Genomic DNA, 26,514 nt, shown 5'->3' on the forward strand with positions numbered 1-26,514 from the left:
TTGGAAGAAAGAAGCTAATCTGCCAAAAAGTATCTTACTTGCTTTTTTTATAAGTAGACTCAATGCCCCATGAAAATCTTATTTTGTATAGAAGACTGAAGTTAGCTGAAATGACAAGTTTTCAGCTTCCTCATTTTGACTGAACTTGTTTTTCTGGATTCCACCCTTGGGCTCTCCTTGGGGCCCAGCTATCTGGCCCAATCAGGCCATTTGGGAACAAACACCTGTGTTTAGAACTCGCTGTTGACACAACAATCTGAGTTATGTGGTGATTTCTTAAAGGATAAATAGATGTGCCACTTCCCGGATTTCACAGAAGCCACCTAACTCGAAGCAGGCTGCCATGACCAGCCAGTCTCAGGGGATCCACCAGCTCCTTCAGGCAGAAAAAAGGGCCAAGGACAAGCTAGAGGAAGCCAAGAAGAGTAAGTCTCCGTCCTGTCTTACTTATAAGGGATTTGTTACAAAATGATTGAGGCGGGTGCAACGAAATGAGCATGGGCCTTTAAGGGCAGACAGACTCTGCTTCAAACCCTGTTTCCACCACACCCTCAGAAAGCTTGGCCAGTTCACTGAAACTACCCAGTCATATGTCCCTCTGGCTACCCAGAGGACGAAGTTCTCTAACCCAGATCCTCCAAAGAGGTCATGTGCTAAATGAAATGACAGTGGACATTGAGTTTACAAGGAGACAAGGCCTTGAGGCTTGTCTCTGCACCTTCCTTAATGTTGCCACGCCTCAGTTTCTCAATATTGTGAAACGGTTAAGAGATAGACAACTTCCAGACTGAATCTACTTGTGAGTGAACGTGAGCAAATTACTTACCCTCTGTAAGCATCAGCTTCTGTTCCTATAAAATTGTGACAGTAACAGTTAACAGTTGGTTCCCATCCCTCTTTAATATTGGCTTTTAACTGCCAATATTTTTTAAATATTTCCATTTTATTCTCATTTTCTAACTTTCTTTTTATGTAGTCATGCATCTCTATATTAGTACAGAATGATCTCAGTAAATGTCAAGCCCCTTCCTATGCTCTTTGATATTCACCACAACCATATGAATGAGATGCTACTATTATTTCCACATTATGTATGTAAAAACTGAGAATTCATCATTTGCCAAAGGTCATATTTTAAAGATAGAAAATATCATGCAGGCACCATGCTTAATTCTTACTTTATTTACTCACACCAACTCTTTTGGCAAAGAGGAGAAATGATGCTCAGATAAGTTAGGCGACTTGCCCAAAGTCACACATAGTACAAATGGTACAGAGAAGATCTTAACAACTGCACTATACAAAACTTTCATAATCTTCATAATGAATAAACTAACATGTTGTCAATGAACAACTCGAATTTAGGAATAAGAACTATGCTTTTTCCACTATCCTGTTTCATACCACATTATTATTTAATCTATAATAATTTGTGTCTATTAGCTTCTTCCTAATGACATGTCTTGCCCCCGCAATTAGATTCAAAATTCAGTAAGAAGTGGGCCCATCTTAAAAATGTTGATGCAACTCTTTGGGTGAATAGAGTGATAGGAACAGAGTACGTGGTGCAGAAGCTTGTTTAGATGTATGGAATGGGGTGCTGTAACAGTGCAGTATAATGCAAGAGAAGAAACCAGAGCGAGGCACTGTTCATTCCACAGGGTTTTTTGATCACGGGTAAAATCATTTTTCTTTCTTAAGTTGATCTCTTGAGCGGTGGGCAATGTAACTACCAACAGCGGCAAAAGGAGGACTTCATCGTGTGGAAGGTGCTCAAAGAGAAAAGGAAGGAGAAAAACTTAAGACAAACTTTGCCTACTTCTCCATTTCTTTTTCTATAACAAACCATGCAAATGACTGCAAAATGGTATGAATGCAGAGTAATTTTACAGAAAACAAAGCAGTCAAGGACCTGCTGATTGAAGCAGTGTAGAAAACTTCCTTATCTTTTATGCAAATTTTTAACCACATTTAGAACTTCCAGAACAGAAGGCCAACTTATTTTAAGATGTTAGAATTGCATTACCTTTGCTTCCTCATCATGGAAAAAGCAAAATTACAATATTGAGCACATTAATACTATCATATGATTCAGTTGCTTTTTGCCAGTGTGTCTTTTGCAAAGCCGTTCGAGAAGAAAGGCTTTGTGAATCATGCAAGTTGTTTGGAGGAGAGGACCACTCAAAACTTTCTAGACACAGATTTCATAGTAAAAATAAAAGCCAACCTTGTTTGCCTTTCGGCGAGCGAATATGCTGTCCTTGGACAATCTTCCCCAGAAGGCAGTGTTGTAAACCACATATTATCTTATTTTCATACAAAACATTCATTTGATTTGCCAGTAACTTGAAGTACTTGTGTACTTTTTCCCTTGGTCTTCAATCATAAATATTCAAGCCAATATGCAACCAGTAATCATAAGTATCCAGGCCATAAAAACATTTTGGAAAATATTTTTTCAAATGTTATTTCCACAACCAACCTTTGCGCTGTATTTTACGGAGAATGTCAGTCTGTCCTCTTTGCCTCACAAAGCATAGGCTTTAAGGACAGTTTTCTCCAGATAGTAGCTGCTTGCTTACGTAGCTATCAGCAGGTAACAGTTTTTGGTTACAACTTCAGTTGCTGCACCCGTCATACTGACTTCTCAAGCATTCTGTAGCAAATAAAATACTACCTTTTGTACCTGGTATTTTGCCACCTTTCTCATATTTCACTGGTTTTGTAATTTATTAATTTATTTAATTTAGTAAATATTTATTGAGTGCCTACTGTTTCCAAGCCATTTTGTTATATACACTGAGTAGACCTAGACTCTTCCGTAAACAATTCTAGTGAGATAAATGCATAAATGAACATAAAAAGGAGAAAGGAATAATGCCATGAGAGGTACAGATAGCCATCATTTTTGTAAACCCATATATTTCACTTTTTTCCCCCCAAAAAACAATGCATTTGAATATCTGACAATAGTTTCAGATGAAAACCAATACATCGCAATAGTGGCCACCATCATGGGAAGTCTAGGATCACTTTCTTTTTGTTAAATCCATTTATGTGAAAGCTTCTCAGAAATCTGCACATGGAAGGACTCCTTAATATATATCTAAAAGAAAGAAAGAGAAAAAGAGAGGGAGAGGGAGACAGGGAAGGACGGAGAGGGGGGAAAAAAACAATGGCAATTCACATGTTAATCATTTTAGAAAAATGCAAGATTAGTAAGGTAGTATATTTATATATAATGCTGCAAAAATATTAATATATTCCATTAAAAAGGACTGCCTTGGAGCTCAGTGAAGTTGCTGAGGTATAATACAATATGAGGTATAAATGCTTTGCCTTAAGGGATATAGATAAGAGTTTGTAGACTTGATGTATCAGGAATTCTCCTGAAGGCTGTTAGGTCTCTGGAAATGAAATATACAGGTCTCTGCTCTCAAGACACTCACCGGTCACGAGAGAACATTGTGGCTGGGCTGATGTGAGGGAAAATGGTGAGCAGACTCAAAAAGTTGGGCTGTGAAACAACAGAGTGGAAAAAGCATTGGTTTTTTTCTTATGTTTCCACATCTCTGAGTTTGACTCTTTTTTAGATAGAAATACAAGATATATATATGAAATATATAAATATCACATATATATATATTTATATATATGCCATACGTATGATGGATACATAGATAGATAGATAGATGATAGATGATAGATAGATGGCCATGATGTTTTAAGGATCAGAAAACTATACCTAAGATAGAGTATAATCAAAATAGTTATTTTTATTTTTAACTAACATAATATGTATACTTATATATTACTATAAGGAATAAAAATAAGAGAATGGAATAAAAGATTAGGACGATCTAATTTTTTTTTTTTTTAACAACTGCTGCTAGTTCTGGGTCAGCTTTTCCTGTAATGAGGGAGAGTTGGACTGCCTCTAGTAGATGGCTAGGAAAGCTCAAATATCGGCCTGTGTTTACTGATTACAGATTAAATTATATTTATAGTTAAGACACAAATTTTTACGTGCAAAATAGTCTTGCTGTTAGGTCGATTTTAGATGGAATCACAGTAGTTTGGCACTATTTTAAATTATCTTACTTGAAATTAACACCTTCTGCCTTAAAAATTTGCATGAATCAAAACATAAAAGTGAGTGTGTGGGCCCAAGGCAAGTTACATATTTTACAGCAGAACATCAGACCTGTCCTGGAGTTCCAGATATGGGCGACTGAACTACTTTCAACAGAATTAGATTAGAAATTCAAGGTACCATCATCAATAGGCAGAAAAAAGACTTGTGTTCCTCTGAAATATATGGTATTTTTACTTGTAGTTATGGCTTGTTATGAGATCAGCATTTATTCCGTTTATACCCACTGAAACTTGGAAAACTCTCCAGCTCTTTTGAAATGCTCAAATACACGTGACTCAACATCACATAGAGAATCCACAATCCCTAATTATTTCCAAAGGTGAACCATAGCCTTTCTCACAAATAAACACTCAGTCTATCTACTTTGGCAGCTGACAAAAATAGTGTTTAACTCAAAATTAGAACTTGTATTACAGAATATAAATTGGAAGGTGTGGTAAACAATGTAAATGTTCAAATCTGAACATGAGAAAAACTGAACAAGTAGGTATATTTAAAATGTTCTACAAGCAATAGACAATCTTAATAAAAGTGAAGGACACACCTAGAATTTTCTGCCAAGATGGTGTGGTCAGTGCTGGCTTTCTGGATCTGGTCTGCCTGGTGGCAAATCCAGTTTTTGCCTCCTACTGGGTGGGTGAATTGGCCAGATTATCTTTGAACCTCACTGTGTCTCAGTTTCCTTGGCCTCAAAATGGAGATAACACTATCTGCCTCATGGAATTTTCAAGATTGCCTGAGTTAATATGTATAAAGGACTTAAAACACTACTTGGCACATAGTAGGTGTTCAATAAATGTTAACTATGAATATTCTTCCATTACTTAATAAAAAGAATTCTGTCAAAAAGTACAGCAGAATAATAGAGCTCCACTGATCTCTGAAGCACAATCTTCTATGAGGGCCTCTCTGAATTATACTTTAGCGCAAAATAAATAGTTAAGACAATATTTTGACTATCTACTTTGATGATACATCAGCTAATATAATAATGCAGATTCGTTTGTGTTGGGTCTATAGGACACCAACCATAAATATTTTTTTTTAAATCATCTAATTGCCTATTTGCTTCCAAATAGACAGATATTCCAAATTATTTAAACAAGCACCTTGATTTGATTTAATAAATTCTTCTCTATGCAAGTGAATATTTTGGTTCATGAAGACATGGCTTTTAATAAACTAATAAAATAAAAGTTGTTATATTAGAATTTCATGGCCCTGTCTTGTGTGTTTTGTAGGCCTGTAAATTTTTTCTCTTTTTTTTTTAACAGTCCACAGACTAATGGGGTATTTGTAAGTATATTGGACTTTCATTTCTTCAAGTGGGACATATTAAAACAGCCACAGAACATTTTCATCTAGGAATAGCAATTGATTATATTCAATCCAGAATCTACACAAAACTAACGATTTTTTTTTTAATAAGGAAAATACAAGTACAAAGAGTTGCAAAAGAAATACCAAGGAAGCAAAGATATGAAATGAGAGATTAGGGTCGGCAGAGAAACTGTGTAACCAAAGGAACTCTGCTGCTCTGTTTTTCTGGTGACATGACTTTATCCAATGTTTGTAGCAAGTGAGCAAAATAATGACATTCTTTGAACCAGGTTTTATCATACTATTCACAATCCCCAAAAGCCAAGGAAGGTTGTTGTTGTTTTTCTTCTGCACAAGAGAATAAAAATGGCTATTCGTAGCAGACCACAATCTCCATTCACAAAGTGCTCTTTGTTTTCACATCAAGTAAGGTAGCCTCTGTTCGGTTCATGCATATTTTTGTCAGGTGGCTCATTCACTTGGATGTCTACTCTCCCTGCCACGCACGTGGATACCTGGCCTTGCTTCCAGTGCTCAGCTGGCACTTCAGTCTATTTCTTGTGCGCCCCTGTATTAGTTTCCTAGGGCTTCTGTGACTATTACCACAAACAGGATGGTTAAAAAAAAAAAAAAAGACCAGAAATGTATTCTCTCACAGTTCTGGAGGTCAGAAGTCCAAACACAAGGTGCTGGCATGGTTGGTCCCTTCTGGAGGCACTAAGGGAGAAGAATCTGTCATGCCTCTCTTTCAGCTTCCAGTGATTGCCAACAATCCTTGGCCTTCCTTAGTTTGGAGCTGCATCATTCTAATCTTTACCTCTGTAAGTACAGACCTTCTCCCTTATGTGTCTTCTCTGTACCTCTTTGTCTCTATGTCCCAATTTCCCTCTCCTATAAGGACACTCCTATAAGATGTAGGCCCCATCTTAATTCGGTATGACCTCATCTGAACTTGATTGCATCTGCAAAGACCTTATTTCCAAATAAGGTCACCTTCACGGGTACCAGAGGTTAGGATTTAAACATATCCTTCTGAAGGACACAATTGAACTCACAACATCTTCTGTCAAATCCACTTGACTGACTGTCTTGAGCCTTTATCTTTTTTGTTCCCTTTTGTAAAAAGGTGCCTGTATTCCTTGTGTCTACCTTTTTTTATTCAAATTTCTCATTTTTTTTTTATTTGAGTGTAGTTAACACACAATGCTACATTAGTTTCAGATGTACGATATAGGGATTCAACTTCTCTATACGTTACACTATGCTTACCACAAGGGTAGCTACCATCTGTCACCATACAACCCGGGTCCAATATTATCTATATTCTTTATGCTGTGCCTTTTATTCCTGTGACTTACTCATTCCATAACTGGAAGTCTGTCTCTCTCATTCCTCTTCACCCATTTTGCCAATCCCCCCACCACTCTTCCCTCTGGCAACCATGATTTTGTTCTCTGTACTTATAGGTCTAATTCTGCTTTTTGTTTATTTATTCATTTGTGGCTTTGTTTAGATTCCACATATGAGGGAGATCATATGGTACTTGTCTTTCTCAGCCTGACGGATTTCACTTAGCATAATACCCTCTTCAACCAGATTGTTGTCGCTGTAACTCCAGCAAAGTTCCCTTTGCCGAGACCACAAATATTGTTAACCTTTTTATTAATTAGATATCTCGGTCACAACTGGATCCCTCTTTCATCTTTGAAACTTTTCCTTCATTTGACCTTGGGACACCACTTTCACAGTTGGCTATCTGTCATCTTTCTAATCTCTAAAGTTGGGGTCCCAATTTGAACCTGTTTTCTTCTATATCTGTGGATATTGCCTATGTGATCACATCTAACCCATGGCTTTAAAAACCAGCTCCATAAATGATGATTCCTAAACTTGCTATTTCCAGCCCTGGTTGCTTCTTCAATCTCCAAAGTCATGCGAACATCAGCCTTCTCACTACCGTCGCTAGTTGTTTACCAGGCATCTCAGTTAAACTGCATTCTTAACTCTATTCCCAAAATCAAATATTAGAGTCATCATTGCCTTATCTCTCTCTCTCATGTTCATCCATCAACTCTGCCTTCAAAGTATATATAGCTTCTTGCTAATTCCTCTGCTACTTTACCATTTCCGGCAATCGTTAACATTTATCTGAACTATTGCAATAGATTGCAAACTGGTCTTCCTGATTCTCTACAATCTATTCTCACCACACCGGCCAAATAAAATTTTTTAAATCATATATAGTGTTATGCCCCACCTTTGCTAAATACCCTTCATGAATTTAGCATCTCAAGGACCAAACAAGCCTTGTCGTGCCCCATGAGCTCTGTGTGACCTGCCGTCACTGCTACCTCTCTAGTATCGTCTCCTAACATTCAGTCATCTTGTTCTCTTTCTTCCAGCCATGATAGTGTTTTGCTGCTTCTCGAGCATGTCACATACCCAAGGTTTTTGCATCTGCTGTTGCCTCTACTTGGAATGCTCTTTCCCTTCAGATAGCTGCATGGCTAATTGTCTTATTCTTTTAGGTCTCTGTTCATATATCACTTCATCCAAAAGACAAGGCTTACCTAAGTTAACACCATCTCTCTATCCCTTAGGCTCCTTCTTTCTTCTTCATAGCACTTACTATCACTATCATATCATAAACTCTGTTTTCTTTTTTTTTTTAATGTTTATTTATTTTTGAGAGAGAGAGAGACAGAGCATGAGTGGGGGACGGACAGAGAGACAGGGAGACACAGAACCCGAAGCAGGCTCCAGGTTATGAGCTGTCAGCACAGAACTCAACACGGGGCTCCAACTCACGAGCCATGAGATCATGACCTGAGCCGAAGTCGGACGCCCAAACAACTGAGCCACCCAGGTGCCCCTAAACTCTCTGCTTTCTATCTCCACCTAATACGTTCAAATTACAAGCTCCATGAGAATAGAAAGTTGGTCTGTTTATGGTTTTCACTGCTGTATTTATAGATCTAGAAACAGCATGTGGCACAAGGAGGATATTCAGTAATATTCGTTGCTTAAATGTCTCTTTTTTCCATTCTCTGTAGCATTTGACACTGTTGGCCACATCCTTCTTGAATGTTCCTTTGATTTCCCCTACTCCTCTGACCACTAACTCTCAGGCTTTTCCTGAGAGTCCTCCTCCTTTTCTTATCTCTTGAATGTTGGCAGCCCCCCAGTTTGAGACCTTAGCTCTCTTTTCTCCTCATTCTGTACACTCACCCTTGGTTGCAGTCCAAATCCTATCCCTATGACTAGCACATGTACAAACCCAGATGACTGACAGCCATTTCAGAACTTGCTTCTGGATCCAAACTTGTCTGTCCAGATGCCTTAACTATCTCCATTTGGATATCCTCAGGGAAGCCCACAGAGGCTTTTCTAGTGACAGCCTCAGGACTTTTCCTCAAACTCACATTGTATTAATTATCTTTGTTCTTAATCAAAGTTCCCCAGAAACTGGGCTCATTTTCCTAATCGTGATTAAAAATAATCAAATAGCTGTTCTTTGTCGAGCATTTTAATTACATTTTTTTTTCCTAAAACGTCTAATGACTTATTGCGGTAAATTATTAAATCTGTTTTATAGATGAGAACACTCAGGCGCAGACACACTAATTTGCTTAAGGTTACAAAGCTTCTAATATCTTACTGCCGTTGTGCCTAGTGTATAATTTTGATTCTCTTCTGAAATAATAATAGACATCCCATCGTCCTCATCCCTAAACAAATTCCAAAACCAATATAACAATCCAGTCAACAGAACAGGGTCTCTGTGTCTCAAGGGTTCATTCGCATTTGGGACACTCAATTTACATGGCCTCTCCTAACCACAAAACCAAGGAGATCCCATCCTTCACATTGCACTCCCTCCTCCCAAATTGAGTTTTACCTGCCCAAATTGAGTTTTTAATTCTTTTCCTACAAATCACCTGGAAATCAATTCAAACATCTTTCCCCCTCTCTTTCCCTTCCACAAAATTTCCCGTAAAATATCTCAATCAGGGCATGTTGAATGTAGGGCATATTTGCATGACAAGCCACATGTCTAAAAAATGAATACCTTTATTAAGGTGTAGCCATTTACAAAGAGTGTCCAAAACTAGCTTAGGAAGGGTCTCTGTGCTTTGTTCTAATCTCCAAAATGAAATATTCATCCCCATTGCCTTCCTGCCTAAAAAGTCAGCTCAATCATCCCCTCCTGAGAAGTCTCCCCTGACCCCGCTTGGCAGCCTCCTCTGACCCCCATTCTACATATCTGGGTCCAGTTGTTTATATTTTGACTTACCCTAATAACATAATTTTTAAAAACTTCTTTAATGTTTTATTTGTTTTTGAAAGCAAGAGAGACAGAGTGGGGGGGGGGGGGGCGGAGAAAGAGGGAGACACAGAACACACAGCAGGCTACAGGCTCCAAACTGTCAGCACAGAGCCTGACATGGGACTCGAACTTGTGAACCGAGAGATCGTGACCTGAGCCAAAGTCTGACGCTTAACGGACTGAGCCACCCAGGCGCCCCTATTTACCCTAATAACATAAGACATAACACGACTATTGGGATGGATGGCAAGCACTGATTGTCTAGAATTTAAGTAATGAAAATTTCCATAAATGTGTGATTTTCAATTGCCATGGAACAAACAGAACCAAAACATATGTTCCATTGTTTTCCTACTTGATTACATGTATTCTTCACAATTTTATGTATTTTGCATTTTCTTCTTGGAAGCCAGAGCACCATGTACACATTTCCAAATTACACTGTATTCGTGCAAGGACCATACCACGTGCATTTCTCTATCTTCTATTTGTAGCCCTATGCAGAATGTATAGTAGGTGTTCAATAAACAATGAATGAATAATGGATGGACAAATCAAAACCATCCTTTCCTGCACAACTCTGGAGCACCTGCTTTAGTAGTATAAGATAACCACGTCTTCTAAAGCAAACAAGCCTTGGGCCTGATAAGCCTGTATGACCTTGTAGGAAGTTTGGGACCAAATATTTGATTGTCATATTTAAAATCTGGACTGTTCCATATGATCGTCCTTATGTTTGATACAGACAGTATTGAGAAATAAGAATATAAACCTAAATGCTTAGGTCCCAGAATACTTTTAATGCTTAAGAAGATAAGGCATAATATTAAAATTTGGAAATCTTCCTACACAGACAGAGAAGAAAGCTAGAGGTTAATGGAAGTTGATTTCATGCATGCATTTTGCTTCACCTCTAGTCAGACAGCAGGCTTTAGGCTCCAGTTTCTTCCACTGGATTAAATCAGGTGTAGCATATGCAGGCTCTCACACAGCGGCAGCTGCTGAGTCTGTCCAGAAAATGGCTGTGCCAGCAGCAATTTCCCTGTGGCTCTCCTATTTAATTGAATGAGAACCAGCAGGTGACTGGTGCCATGACGGGGGAATCACAGACACACTCTGAGCCTGTCACTGTATGATGGAGCTAATATACAGCCTTTTAAGTAGAGCACTGGATTCTGCTCCAGGGTAGGGCACACGGAGCTTTTCCTATGATTATTATTATTATTATTATTAAATGTACTAGAGTTGTGACTTTGAACCCAATATTTTTATATATTATGTAATTAACGTGGAAGAGTAGTGACGTCTCAGGTCATTTGTTTTATAAGTGATTATGAATCCCACAACCCATTATTACCAAGAAAACGTTAATACACGTTAAATATATGTTTGTCCTAATGTTAACGACAGCCGTGATAAGAGAGAAGGCTGAGGATCAGGGGATAGTTTCCCCTATCAACATATTGTGCATTTGTTCCGTGAATAGTGTTTAGCTGCCACAAAATGGTTAGAAATGTGGAGAATTAAGGAATCTGTAAATACAAAATGATAATGAGCATTAACTAAGTAGAAAAAAAGTAAGCAGTGTTGTTAATGTTCCGTTAAGCCTCAAGCATCAGAAGAGCACTAATTTTCACCAAACCTTGGATTTTATAGAGAGTAAAGACGTAGCTAAATGTCTGCTCTGCATGAGGCTTACTCAGTCCCATTCAAGGACAATAGGCATTAAAAGAGACATGTCAGTTTGTGACTCGGGAAATCTATCTTTATTCCGCATATATGTACAGTAACTGGCAAAACACTACATGCTTAGCAGGGAGAGAGCTTCAGGAACCATTTACACTCAAATGCTACAGAGGTATGTAAAAGTGAAGGCATATAAAAACATGTATGTATGTGGATGACAGAAGTTTATGTTAAGATTTTCTTTCACGCTGCTTAATGAGAACACGCTTACTTAGTTCAAGGTCTGCACAATATAACAAACAGGTGACAAAAATTCTAAGCAAAAGCTTGAGACACTATCAGAGAAACTGTTAAATAAGCATAAGAATGAAGGCATTTAACTGAAATTGAAGGACAATGGGTTCAGATAAAAAAAAAAAAATTAATACAGTTTGGAGTTTCTTTAAAGTTTTAATGACCACAAAGCATTAGTACCTAACCCCCTGAAGGTGCTGGGGGGCATAGCAGCAATTAATATTAGTCTATAACCCCCCACCCCAAATTTACTCTGGTTGTCAAAAAAAAAGTCATGTGTCTAGCTAATGATCCCCGCAGCATTGTATTTGTCTGAAACTTTCATCTACATTGCTGTCTGCTGGCTTAAGGCTTACACCTTTGCTCTTAATAAAAGAAAAGAGAGCTATTTAACTAAGTCTCCTAACCATTAAAAACAATTGGTTTTACAGCCACTTTCAAGTCCCCCTCAGAGAAAGCTACTACAAAAAAATACCTACTTTGATGTGCTGTGGGGCTTAATCAGACATTCTAGAGTCAACAAATGCTAAGAAAAAAAATCCCAATAAAATGCTTTAAAAAATTGTAAGTCAGTTTGATAGAGTCTGAGTTGCATGTTTGTAGTGTTTTTGGAGATCTGCCAGTGTTAAATCGGATCCAGTTGGTGTGGACTGAAGTATTCCTGGCAGCAAATCAGGACAGAAAATCTGACCAAATAATGTCTTTCCGAGTAAGTGACAGCTAAAATCTGTTCTTTGGCTGTTACTGCTGTGAGTAAATGGGCAGATATTTTATTTAAACATATAAGTGTGAAAGAAAGTTGTCATTTCCATGCTCTAAAAAACCCAATTGAAAAAGTAAGGTGTTTTTCAATATTGTTCTTTAATGAACTTCACCATTTTAGAGAAATTTATCAGGAAAACAATGTAGACCTCGCCTATTTTATTTTTTTAGAATTGAAGTTTGAAATTCCATGTCGATTAAAAAATTCATTCATCCTTTGCCACTGTTAATATTCAGGGAAAGAGAAGCGATTGAAGCAAGCTAAGGAGGAAGCCATGGCAGAAATTAACCAGTACAGAATGCAGAGAGATAAGGAGTTTCAACTGAAACAATCTAAGGTAAGTAAGAAAGCACAGCTTTTCTATGTGGTATAGATTATAATACATTAATATTCAAGAGGTGTAATGCAGAATATCAAGGGGGAAAAATACAACGGATTGAGCAGACCCAGTTCAACTAAGCCTGAACATCAGACTAAATCTTATACGTTACAGAATTACTGATTTTACATGTTCACTTTCCAGACTTTTCGATTTGCTGTCTAAAGTATCAATCAATAGTGAATGTCTAATATGCAGTCCATATTAAAAATCATATTTTCAAATATTCAAACTGAAGGGACTGGTTAAAGTATTATTCCCACCACAGATGACGAACACATTTTATTAAGAAAAACACTTCAGGGGCGCCTGGGTGGCACAGTCGGTTAAGCGTCCGACTTCAGCCAGGTCACGATCTCGCTCTCCGTGAGTTCGAGCCCCGCGTCGGGCTCTGGGCTGATGGCTCAGAGCCTGGAGCCTGTTTCGGATTCTGTGTCTCCCTCTCTCTCTGCCCCTCCCCCGTTCATGCTCTGTCTCTCTCTGTCCCAAAAATAAATAAACGTTGAAAAAAAAAAATTAAAAAAAGAAAAACACTTCAGAAAACATATTTTTTTGTCTACTAATATTTACCACTACAATCAATAAAAAGTGTTTCACACTGTTATAGAATGAGTTTCTTGGTCAACTTTCTTTGGTATATTCAAGATTTACAAATGACCAAAGTAGAGGGGCGCCTGGGTGGCTCAGTCGGTTAAGCGTCTGACTTCAGCCAGGTCACGATCTCACGGTCTGTGAGTTCGAACCCCGCGTCGGGCTCTGGGCTGATGGCTCAGAGCTTGGAGCCTGCTTCCGATTCTGTGTCTCCCTCTCTCTCTGCCCCTCCCCCATTCATGCTTTGTCTCTCTCTGTCTCAAAAATAAATAAACGTTAAAAAAAAAAAAATGACCAAAGTAGATATGGCAGATTCAGCAAATTGCTACAAAGTCTTCTGGTACTTTTTTTTATTATTTCTTTTTCAATTGTCTGGCTTCATTCAACAAATGTTTCATGAAAATATTTTTAAAAGGTTTTTCCTCCGCTAGCATTTTATTTTTTATTTTTTATTTTTTCAACGTTTATTTATTTTTGGGACAGAGAGAGACAGAGCATGAATGGGGGAGGGGCAGAGAGAGAGGGAGACACAGAATCCGAAACAGGCTCCAGGCTCTGAGCCATCAGCCCAGAGCCCGACGCGGGGCTCGAACTCCCGGACCGCGAGATCGTGACCTGGCTGAAGTCGGACGCTTAACCGACTGCACCACCCAGGCGCCCCTCCGCTAGCATTTTAAATATATCTATAGTTTACAGTGAAAAAAAAAGTGCATGAAAATTTCAGAACCAACATCCTCCTTTTCTTACTGCGATATGACTATAATTTTTTTTTTTAAATTCTGTGTGTTACAACTAAAGTTTATATGATATAAAGGTTTTTCCCCCCAATAGAAACATAAGTAAAGGCTGACATTGAAAGATGAACTTCAAGCACTTTGGAAATCCCCTTACTTACAACTTTTATTTTAGTGGGAGTAGATGTGGGGCTGGTAGAGGGTCAGGGAAATCGAATCCCATGATAGGAAAAACTTTTCCAGGGGGCTCCTTCTTAAAAGAAAAAGTCCTTCCCAGAATGAAGTGGACCACTCAGCAAAAATAAATTCTTCTCATCAGTCTTTCAAAAATAGAATCATAAAATCCTAGATCTATACATGTGTATACAGCCCTCCGTGATTGGCCCTTGGCTATCTCTCTAATCTGTCAGTTCTGAAAATGTCATGCACCCACTTTTTACTGTGAACTGCAGATACTTTTTAAATGCTCGTGTAGGGAAAAGCATTTCTTTATATTCTTATGAAAGATTTATTGAAAGAAACCAGCCAAATGAGAAGGAAATCACAAGGAAATACCAGAACACTTTTCAGCAATGTGCAACAAGATCTGCTTTGGTCATTTGTAACGTTTTCTACTACTTTTGTCTCCACTTGGTCTCTTCCAGCCATATCGGTCTTCCTGTTCTTCCCCAAACAGATTGAACACACAACTTCCAACTGTGCCTTTGCACATACTGTATTTGCTCCCTGGAATCATTATCTTCTAGACATATTCATCCTCCTTCGATCTCTGTTCATTTGTTAGCTCATCTTTCAGATCACCTTATTTAAAACTGTGTCTTTCATTAGAAAAGAAAGTAGTTTTCCATTATATTCATATCATGTAACACTACTAGATACATCATATATTTACATTTTTTACTTATTGCCTGTCTTTTCTTCTGCACTATAAACACCAAAACAATAAGGTCTATGTGTTGTTCTCTGTTATTTTCCCCAACAATGAAATAGTGTCTGTTCCATAGTAAGTACAATAAATATTCATTGAGAGAATAAGTAACTAACATTTCTTCTGTGACTTTATCTTCCTTATTGAGTCCTGTCATGACCCATAACATATTGGGACCTGAGAAAATAGTTATCCCTAACACCAGTCAGCATTTATTATTTTATGCAGGATATTTCTGATGTACTTATATTTCTAAGTCATAACAAAACTGACTGTAATTTTAGAAAGTAACTGGGTTAAATCTCTTGAAATGTTATTTCTTCAGAAGAATCTCATAAGATGTAAATCTGGCTCAGGATATTTGTTCTCTGCTTTGGAAAATAATTAAAACTCCTCATTGCTCTCATAATTGGAGCTCTAAGCCAATTTTACAGCTAGTTGATCAAAAGCTCACATCGAAAGGTCAACATGTTTAGGCCTCCACTAACTTCAAGCATATTGTAAAACCATTAGCACAGATATTCCTTCCTTGGCATGACCTCCATATGTCAGACATATTGCTATTCCAGTTAAATCTCATCATCATTAACCCAGGGCAAGTAGGAGGTCTGGGAGGAGACCCAAGAAGCCAGTTTTCTGCCTGCTGTGGGTGAGACACCTCGATGTTACTTTTTTTAATTGTGTCTTAGCTCTTGTTAATGTATGTGCTGTTTCCATTCCCCTGACATATCAACAAAAGCAGGTATCCCAATGTTGGTTGTATAACAACAAATATTGTTTTATTGAAGATTTATTTCTCCTTCCTTATCATTGCTACCAAATATAACATCTTCTACTAAAGAAGATATGACATTGCTGAAAGGAATCGGACCACAGTGGAAACATTAAATCTATTATTAATGCAGAAGTTAGAGGGATCATGAATCCCAACAGGAGAAATGAAAATAGTCGCCTGGAGCATAATGATGATTTTTCTATCTTCATCTTTCTTCCTGAATTCATATCATGAAAACATTTTGTTTCCTTGAAGCAAGCATATATTGAGCATGCCAAATGGTGTTTTGCTCATGATAGTGGGACCCGAACTTCTGCTTTCCCTTAGACGGGAACATTTGAACAATTTATAAAGAAACGTACTGAATGTTGAAAGATTTCACCACCATCAGTCATTTAGCTGTAAACCTATATGTATCAGTCTCAACACTGAAGTTTTGAAAATCAACAGTGAGAAGTCCTTAAAGGGTGCCCTTTGATCAAATGTACCCACCCCATGTCACACAATGATCAACTTCTAATTTCTGTAGTGTCCTAAGCATTCAGATAGAAGGCTTCTGCCAACGAGAGCAATAGAACACAGGTAATAAGTTCTCTGTAATATCTAGAGATCTGATCGTTCTATTCAGTTCAACAAATATGTATTGGGCATCCACTTTGAGGTGTTTGAGGCACTTGTAATACATCAGTGGACAAGATGCCACTGATCCTTTGTGGAGCTTATGTTCATTTCTTTACTCACCTGCATGGTTTAAATCAACACTGTCTGCAGATATAAAGGTATGGAATTCTTTCCATGGAAGGCCGTCTAAAATAGTATATGGTGCCAGAGGGGAGGTGTGTGGGGAGATGGGTGAAATAGGTGAAGGGGTTTAAGAGGACACCTAATGAGCCCTGAGTAATATATAGAATTGTTGAATCACTATATTGTACACCTGAAATTAACATAAGATTGTATGTTAACTATATAAGAATTTAAAATAAGGTAAAAAATTAAAAAAATAGTGTATGGTTAGTTATTGGTATATGTCTAGGGAACAATGTAGAAACTCAAATTACTGTGCATCAAATAAACTCAGAAAAAATATTATATTTAATTATGCAGGATGAGACATGAGATTATGAGCCTTTTTTAAAGGGTATTCCAATGTTTCTGAAAGTGTATAATGGCTTTAAAAAACTAGAAAGTACAAGCAACACAATCAGTGAAAAATCACTAACATTTCCTGATTGGTCGCTCAGTGCTAGGCTCCTTGCTATGTACCATCTCTACTATAATCCTTTCAGAAAATTATCATGTTGTCTTAGAAAACCACATTAAGAACACAACTAATAGTAGTAGCTGTCATCTGTGGATTAAACCTGCACTGTCAAAAAGGGTGGCCACCAAACAGACACATGAAAAGATGCTCAACATCACTCATCATCAGGGAAATACAAATCAAAACCACATTGAGATACCACCTGACACTGGTCAGAGGGCTAAAATTAACAACTTAAGTTGGCAAGGATATGGAGAAAGGGGAGCCCTCTTGCACTGTTGGTGGGAATGCAAACTGGTGTAGCCACTCTGGAAAACAGTGTGGAGGTCCCTCAAAAAATTAAAAATAGTTACCGTATGATCCAGCAATAGCACTACTAGGAATTTATCCAAAGGATACAGGAGTACTGATTCATAAGGGCACATGTACCCCAATGTTTATAGCAGCACTATCAACAATAGCCAAATTACTGAAAGAGCCCAAATATCCATCAACTGATGAATGGATAAAGAAGATGTGGTTTATATATACAGTGGAATACTACTTGGCAATGAGAAAGAATGAAATCTTGCCATTTGCAGCAATGTGGATGGAACTGGAGGGTATCATGCTAAGTGAAGTAAGTCAGTCAGAGAGAGATATGTTTTCACTCATATGTGGAATTTGAAAAACTTAACAGAAGACCATGGGGGAAGGGAAGGGGAAAAAATAGTTTCAGAGAGGGAGGCAAACCATACGAAACTCTTAAATACAGAGAGCAAACCTAAGGGTTGATGGGGGTGAGGCAGGGGAGAGGGGAAAAGGGTGATGAACATGAGGAGGGCACTTGTTGGGATGAGCATTGGGTGTTAGAGGTAAGCGATGAATCATGGGAATCTACTCCCAAAGCCAAGAGCACACTGCATACACTGTATGTGAACTAACTTGACAGTCAATTCTATTAAAAAAAAAAAAAAAAAAAGTGGCCACTTCACATATAGCTAATGAAACTTGAAATGTAGTTAGTCCACATTAAGATATTCTGTAAGTATAAAAGACATACCAGATTACAAAAACTTCATATGAAAAACAATGGAATAATTTTTGTGTTGCTTGTACATTAAAATAATAATATTAAGAATATAAGCTTAAATAAAAAATATTATTAGGGGTATCTGGGTGGCTCAGTTGGTCGAGCATCCGACTCTTGATTTTGTCTCAGGTCACGATCCCAAGGTCATGGAGTGTGGTGCCTGCTTAAGATTCTCTCTTTCCCTTTGCTCTTCTCCCACTCACACAGATGTGTGTATGTGTGTGGGGGAGGTGGAGAAGGGGTATGCACACGTGTGCACACGTTCTCTCAAAAATATATATCTTACGAAAATTAATTTTACCCAGTCTTTTTACCTTTTGAATGTGACTCTAGAAAATTTAAAATCATTTGTATGATTTGCTTTGTGGGTCATATTACATTTCTATTGGACAGCTTTGAAATAAAGAACCTAAGGTTGAGGGGCGCCTGGGTGGCTCAGTCGGTTGAGCGACCAACTTTGGCTCAGGTCATAATATCACGGTTTGTGGGTTTGAGCCCCGCGTCGGGCTCAGCGCTGACAGCTAGGAGCCTGGAGCCTGCTTCGGATTCTGTGTCTCCCTCTCTCTCTGCCCCTTCTGCACTCATGCTCTGTCTCTCTCTGTCTCAGAAATAAACATTAAAAAAAACTAAAAAATAAAATAATAAAATAAAATAAAATTGAATTAAATTAAATTAAATTAAATTAAATTAAATTAAATTAAAAAAAAAGAACCTAAGGTTGAAATAAACTTTTCCAAAGTCCTACAGGATAGTGCAGAAATCTAACCTAATAATAGCTATTTTAACACTGCTCCAAAGAAAAAAAATGATAATAATTTTATAATAGTTTGTCTTTTAAATATTTCAACACTTAAAACATTGGATTTAGGACTTTTTTTAGTGGGGTAGAATCTCACTTAATATAGTAGCTTTAGAGGAAAAAAATGATTTTGGTAGAATTATTTTGGTAAATAGTTCTCTTCCATTTTTAAACTTCTACCTAGCAAGAGAAATTCAGTCCATATGTCTGCTCCTTGTATGCTCACTTATCTCAATGTTATTTTATAAAAGTTACTTGATGTCTTAGAAGCTATATTTCCTTAAAATGATTTTCTTTGAACTGGGAAGCCCTTATTGCATGGTATATAAACAGAAAAGAACTTGAACCTGATAGCTTTCAATTGTGTTTGATTTCAAGTTTAGGACCCAGAAAGATAATGCGAATTCTAGAATTTAGAATAGTCTAACAACCCTGAAATAGAAGTCAATCATTAGTGGAGTCTCTTGGACTGAACTTAATGCATACCTTCCTTGTGTGTAAACATTCACAGAAGAGAAAAACAAACAAAAAACAGCTGTGTTGCCTTAACAATACCATGTTTAAGAAAGGCTGAGTTTACAAAGGAGATGAATTAGGAGTTGATTGCTTTACAAAGGGTAACTTTTCAAAGGATTTTACTGAAGAATTCCTTTAAATTAGTAACTCCCCTGGTGAAATTATATTTTGGTCAAATCTCTTGGAGATAAATGGAAATACTGGGAATCACTGTCGATAAAAGAGTAACCAGAAAGATATATTAAACTGTATCTAAATATATAATGTAAGTAAATGGACAACTATATTTTAATATGAAAGAAATCCACTTTATATTAAAATTTTCAAAATTATCTATTATCCAAAAAGAGATACGCATGCATGTAAAAGTACCTTACTGGGCATATCGTGACTATATCTTCCTGGAAAACAACAATTAATCAGTTCAGATAATATATTTAAAAAATTGGCAAATCAGTTATTTGCTCTTTGAAAACCAGCACAAGGGATTTAATGATGTCTTACCACTTTACTTTCCAGACTTTTAATTCAGAAAAGTAAGCAATGGGGAAGATAGAGGAACTGAATGGCAACTCTTACAAATATATGAAAAATGCAGTACAGGAAAAACCTCCTGAGTATGGAGGATGATTGTGAATGTGCCTCCAATTTGTACTGTGTGGGGACCAGCCTAGAAGTAGAAGTAACTGACCATGGCCATCTTTCATTTTTTAGGAAAGTTTATCCATCCCACTTATGGTATTGGTGATCGTATCCATTCTCTGAGAAAGTTCTAGAAAAATAATACGCAATGTGTACACTCTAGAACAATCTTTAATAAATAGGCCAAAACAAGTTTAAGTAGTAGACCAGTTACACTTTACTATGGATAGTGTGGTGAATTCTGTCCGTTGTATTTTGTCAGGTAATGGGGTCTCAAAGTAATCTCTCAGAGGAAGTAGACGAGCGAACACTCGGGAAGATAAAAGAATTGAATGGAAGCTACAACAAGTACATGGAAGTCGTGCTGAAACAGCTTTTGAACATGGTTTGCGACGTGAAGCCAGGAATCCACGTAAACTACAGAGCTACCCACTAAACGTGCACCCTACTGCTCAATAAATGGTATGTGCATGAAATTTGAAATGTAAATCTTAAATTCACTAGACATTTACAGATTTCAATGTGACATAATTCACACATAAGCACTGAATTTAAAAGCAAACAAACAAAAAGTTGTTATATCTTTCTTGGTAACAGGCGTGACTTGTCATTTAACGTAAAGTAAATCAAGCCGGCAGAGTAACATATTTTTTGACACTTGGCAGAAAAATGTGAACCTGGCCACTTTTTAGCAAGTATGAGGTTTGGGGGGGGGGAAATGCTTCTTCTGAGCAATTTAGAAAATGTTTTCTTTGTTGTAGCTGTTAAAAGATCATTTTTAAAGAAAGATTTCTATCTCAGACAGATACAAAATGAATAGATGTCAAGGATTTTGTTTAAGTCATTAGTGAGGAAACCAGTCATTAATCAATGAGGAAATCAGTAAGATGTTACCACTAATTCAAAGAACAGTAAGAATGTCATAGATACAGAAATGATAGAAAAATAGATAAATGATAGATAGATAGATATAGATAGATAGATAGATAGATAGATAGATAGATAGATAGATGATAGATATAGAGGCACCTGGGTGGCTCAGTCTGTTGAGTGTCTGACTCTTGATTGCGGCTCAGGTCATGATCCCAGGGTCGTGGGATCAAGCCCCACCTTGGGTTCCACTCTGAGTGTGGAGCCTTCTCCACACTCTCTCTCTCTCTCTCTCTCTCTCCCTCTCTCTCTCCCTCTGCCACTCTCCCCCTAAATAAGATAGATGATAGATAGATAGAGATTAGAGAGAGAGAGAGAGAGATGATACAGAAAAAGACATGAGTTGGTTATGTAACCATTCTCTCTGCCTACCTTCAACTAACCAGATATTCTTCTTTCAACTATCATTTTTTTATTTTTATTTTTTTAATGTTTATTTATTTTTGAAGGAGAGAGAGAGAGCATGCATGAGTGCTAGTGGGGGAGGGGCAGAGAGAGATGGAGACGCGGAATCTGAAGCAGACTCCAGGCTCTGAGCTGTCAGCACAGAGCCTGATGTGGGGCTCGAACTCAGGAGCCATGAGATCATGATCTAAGACGAAGTGGACACTTAGCCAACTGAGCCAACCAGGCGCCCCTCAATTATCATTTTTTAAAAGAGAAAAGTGAATGATAATTAAATGAGCTGTTAGCATAGGTGTTTAGGCTTAAAAACAATCAATCAATCAATCAATCAATAAAACAAACAAACAAAAAAAGCCCCAGGTGATGTAGCAGGTTAGTATGTATTATGAATTGAATGTTTGTGTCCCTCCCAAAATTTATATGTTAAAATCTAATCCCCAGGGTCACCGTATTTGGAGGTGGGCCATTTAATAAGTAATTGAGTCAGGAGAGTGGAGCCCTCGTGATTAGAATTCGCGCCCCTATAAGACACCAGAGAGCTAGTTCACTCAGAGAGGAGAAGTTGGCAATCTGCAACCCGGAAGAGGGCTCTCACCAGCCCCTGACCATGCTGGTACCCTAATCTCAGACTTCCAGCCTCTAGAACTATGAAAAGTAAATTTTTTGTTATTTATAAGCCACCCAGTGTGTTTGGTACTTGGTTATAGCAGCCCCCGCCCCAAACTGATGCAAACAGTATGCCATTAGCCCAGCCACCTAGACGGTAATCACTGAATTCTTTTTAGGTACTGGGCACTTTAAGTACAACATATGAATTATCTTGATTCCATTATTGTGTGTTGTGTTAGCACGCATCCCTGTTTTACAAAATGGGAAATAGCAATTAAGGAACTTGTCCGCAGTTGCTTGAATGACAGTGACATGGGACTTCCAGTCCAGCCAATGACTCCAATGTCCTCACCCTTCATTACTTACTCCCCGAAAAGTTTCTGTATTTACATCATTAAGAATCTCTGAGTACTCTGCTTTTCCAAGAATATATGCAGACAAAATTTAGTCCCAGTTGAAACAAAATTTAACTGGTAAATTTTAATCATTACCAAATTCTTCAATTCCAAATATAGACTAAAATTATTCTAAATGATCACTGTTTTAGATTAACCTACACTAGATGTAGGTCCCCCTCTAGCAGACAAAATTAAAATTTTATCACATAGTCTTAAATCTCAGAAACATTCAATTTTATATTGACATTGGGCAAATGGATGAAAAATTTAATATTTGTTTTTCCCAACTTGTTGGGCAAGGAAACCCAAACAGGTTAGTTTTTTTTAAATTTCAAATAGATTTCTCTGTTTGCCAGAAAGACAACTGATTCTCCAATTAATGACCAGAAAGGTATCAACCTTTCCTAGGAATGATGTCCTTTAGTTTTGGGGGGTAGAGGGGGAACGAAGGTAAGACATCAAGTAAAGTTGCCTCCCTCAAATGAGGACAGCCATGGAGGATTTCCACTTTAACACAGATTTGGAGATTTTGATTACTCCTTCAGAGGTGAGTTATGTAAAACAATGACCAAAACTGCACTTTTGAAAAATTGCCATGTGAAAAGATAATTCTAAAAGACGTAGCCTTGTGATTTGCCTTACATATCTTACCTCATGAAAAATATCTTAAATACCTTATTATGAAAACTATCGAGATGCCAATTTTCTGTGTAAGAAAAGCTTGAATATGTATTCTGGAACACACAAGTTGATAATAAATTCCTGAGCCTACACGGGATGGTTTTTTTAGGCTTACATGCAATAGAAATACACTAAAGTCGGTAGAGGATTTTTCTCAGCAGTAAAGGAGCTACGACAGCCGGAAGACAGTGGTGAAGATTGGGTGTCACTAGCCTGTGTGTCTGATCCTGGCTGTGCCCCACACTCTCTATGTCCTGTTGGCAATTTACTCAATCTCGCTGGTCTCAGATTCTTAATGGCATTCAACTAAATGATCTCTATAGGCCCTTCAATATTCAATTCTACATACTAAATCAGACCATTTGCAAAAGTCAGTACGCATTACCTGTAGTGTTCTCACTTCTGTAGTATTTGTTAATGTTTTTAATGACCCCACATCTATTCTCAACATCTGAACTATTTCAGAACATCTCCCCAAAGTGTGCCACTTTGGCATGTGGGCTATTTTGAGCTGAAGGCAATCAAGACCCAGCAGACTCAAGAAAAATCTTTACCTCTCCCTTAAACTACCTACAAGAATTTGAGAAAGAGAGCTATTACCAAGAGATAACTTTTGCATCTACATGACCTATCTGCGTGGCAGGACAAACATCTAATTACCAAACATCTGCTCCTTTTATTATCCTGTGAATCACCCTCCTTCTTTTTGAAACTCCAGGCCCTTATCTCATCCTCTCGTGTAAGATGGCATTTAAGCTTCAATTGTCCTCGGGTCTAATCTTCTCATGGGCATCCTGTATGTGTGCAATTAAATTTATTTTCCTTCTGTTAATCTGTCCTATATTAATTTGATTACTAGACTATCCAAAGAACCAAAAAGGATGGAAGAAGCAAACATACTATGTTGGCAGGAATATGTGGTGATCTCCAGCGTTCTTAGCTCTGTAGCTCTGTAAAAGTGTAGTTTTTACACTCAAATATGGTTTCACATCTATGCCTAACTGAATGAGTCATTTTTCAAGAGCTCTCACACTCCCACAGATGGCTAAGCTGCCAGGTTTTACTTTATTTACATATGAAAAAGGTTTTACATATTTCAGAGACAACTCACTTATCTATGACAGCTTCCTCAGTCACAAAAAAAATGTTGACTTTTTTTTTGCACAGGTACTTATCCTAAAATAATTTTCCTGTTCATACAGGTCTTCACACAGAAATGGAATAAAGTAAGGATGTGTTTAATCGTCCTTCATCCTTCCTTTGATCGTTGGCACGATCAGAAACTGCAAAATGAAAAATGACTCCATTCTAAAAGCAAAGCCATGCAATTTACAGGATGTAGAGGAATAAAATGGTTTCTAATTTGTTTCTCTGTATTACACACAAACACGCACAAAGTCAAGAATTGCCACCAATAGATCAGCACTATTATTTTCTAGATGAACAGAACTAGGAGAATGGAGTTGGCCAGTGTATGAAAACCTGCCAATTTCTAAATCTCCAGATGAGGCCACTCTGGAAACATCCAATCCTCAACATGGAAAAATCCAACCTAGATCAACAGAGGTCAACAGAGCCACATTACCCACGGCGGCCCATAAACACATAAGTGAGAAAAGTGAAGACCATATAAACCACTTAGAAGACCTACAGTCTCAAGAGCAATGAGACTGTTATTTTAAGCCACGAAGTTTTAGGGTGATGTGTTATGAAGCAATAGCTAACTGATATCCCCATTAGCTATCGCTTTAAAAGAGGAGGGAGGACAATAAGACAGACATGTGACTGTCAGACTCAGATCTGTGAAGGAGGCCTTTGAGGAGGAAATGCATGGTGAGCAAATGAGAGACACCAGCTACAAGCTAACTAGAAAACTACGAAAATGGTCAGAGATGGGGCTACCACATGAAGGGGAGATGTGGCAAACATGTGTTTTTGTTTGGATAGGAAATGCGAGAGCATATTCGTACACCAGTTGAAGTTGTCCCAGAGAAGAAAATATTTCTCTAAAGAACAGAAGAAAACTATTGCGGAAGCAAAGTCCCTGAGAGGGCAGGAAGCATAGGATTCCCATCTGAAGTAAAAGAGTTGACCTGACACTAACAGGAAGATGACATACAAGTGGAGTTTGACATACAAGTGGTAGGTAGGTCTAGCAGTAGGGAGATGAGAAAGTTCCTGTCTGATTGACTGGTGTTTTCAAAATAAATATGAGGGAAATGATTAGCCGAGAATGAACAGAAATTTCAGGAGACTTACCCAGACAAGAGAAGGAGTGAATGGTTGTTTTAGAAAGTGACCAGATGACTGTGCTGGGGAATTATAATAAGACTGTCAAGCAGGGTTGAGTGTCCAAAGGAGACATATTGTCGTACTTGTAAAATGAAATAAAGTCAGTTGTGTGCTTTTGTCTGGTGATGGGGTGCTGCTCAGGTGCAGGCATGGGGGAGGCAGAGTCTGGTTCCACCTCTCAACTTCTGAACTGAGACCTGACATCAGCTCCCTTGTTCTTTTTCTTTCAGCTCTCAAGTTGAACTGGGATAATTCTCCTCAGAATGGATACTGTATTCCTAAATTTAAAGAGAACAAGATTATTGGAAGGAAAGTATGATAAAATAAAGCTAAGAATCTAAGTACAGAGGCCATTAAAAATGTAATGATTCTGGGGCACCTGGATGACTCAGTCAGTTAAGCATCCGATTCTTGGTTTTGACTCAGGTCATGATCTCACAGTTCATGAGTTTGAGCCTTATGTCAGCTCTGGCTGCCAGTGTGAAGCCTGGTTGGGATTCTCTCTCTCTCTCTCTCTCTCTGTCTCTCTCTGTCTCTCTCTCTCTCTCCCTCTCTCAGTCCTTCTCTCTTTCTCTCTCTCTCTCTTTCAAAATAAATAAACTTTAAAAATGTAATGCTTCTATTTCATCAATGGGAAGAAATGTAACCGCTGTTATTTCTATGTGATTGTTCCATATCCCATCCCCCTACCTCCATTCTCTTGGTGCTGCCGGATGTTGGCACTGCAGGAAGTGGTTAGGGCAGTGGGTTTCTTTTCTCACTTCTAAGAGTAGCCTGAAGGAGCTACTTACCAATGACATAACTGGGAGATCTTACATCCCGTGCAGTATGAATCATTCATTCACTCTTTCATTTATTCAATTAAGATTGTCAAATCCTATTATGTATCACACATTTGAGATTGGTTTTGGAAATATAGCCGTGGACATTTCCATACCTGACAAGTCTCATATTCT

General features: G+C 37.9%; 1 protein-coding gene and 1 long non-coding RNA gene across 3 annotated transcripts; one reads left to right on the plus strand and one right to left on the minus strand.

Annotated features, from left to right (window-relative positions):
* Positions 1-259: 259 nt before the first annotated feature.
* Positions 260-25,904, plus strand: ATP6V1G3 (ATPase H+ transporting V1 subunit G3). 2 transcript variants are annotated; one of them, XM_086694880.1, is made up of 4 exons: positions 260-425; positions 12,783-12,883; positions 20,506-20,705; positions 22,020-22,258. In XM_086694880.1, the coding sequence occupies exons 1-3, from the start codon at positions 344-346 to the stop codon at positions 20,677-20,679; spliced, it is 357 nt and encodes a 118-aa protein (XP_086551006.1). In that variant the 5' UTR covers positions 260-343; the 3' UTR covers positions 20,680-20,705; positions 22,020-22,258. The 2 variants fall into 2 exon arrangements, with proteins under 2 accessions (XP_086551006.1, XP_025776964.2); XM_025921179.2 differs by lacking the exon at positions 22,020-22,258 and adding an exon at positions 25,789-25,904 and having other exon boundaries at positions 266-425.
* LOC147572560 (uncharacterized) lies at positions 24,309-25,836 on the minus strand. Its single transcript, XR_015246463.1, has 2 exons — positions 25,526-25,836; positions 24,309-24,549 (listed from the first exon to the last, which is right to left on the minus strand). It is a non-coding gene; the product is annotated as an uncharacterized LOC147572560 (long non-coding RNA).
* Positions 25,905-26,514: the final 610 nt, after the last annotated feature.

Source organism: Puma concolor, chromosome E4, assembly GCF_028749965.1.
Source record: "Puma concolor isolate L17-30 chromosome E4, mPumCon1.1.hap2, whole genome shotgun sequence".
Lineage (NCBI taxonomy): Eukaryota > Metazoa > Chordata > Mammalia > Carnivora > Felidae > Puma > Puma concolor.

Bases quoted from the DNA above. Each gene is read 5' to 3' on its own strand.
- ATP6V1G3 (XM_086694880.1), top strand. From the start codon at position 344: ATGACCAGCCAGTCTCAGGGGATCCACCAGCTCCTTCAGGCAGAAAAA. The intron at 426-12,782 runs GTAAGTCTCCGT...GTTAATATTCAG, and splicing joins GCTAGAGGAAGCCAAGAAGA to GGAAAGAGAAGCGATTGAAG. The intron at 12,884-20,505 runs GTAAGTAAGAAA...GTATTTTGTCAG, and splicing joins TTCAACTGAAACAATCTAAG to GTAATGGGGTCTCAAAGTAA.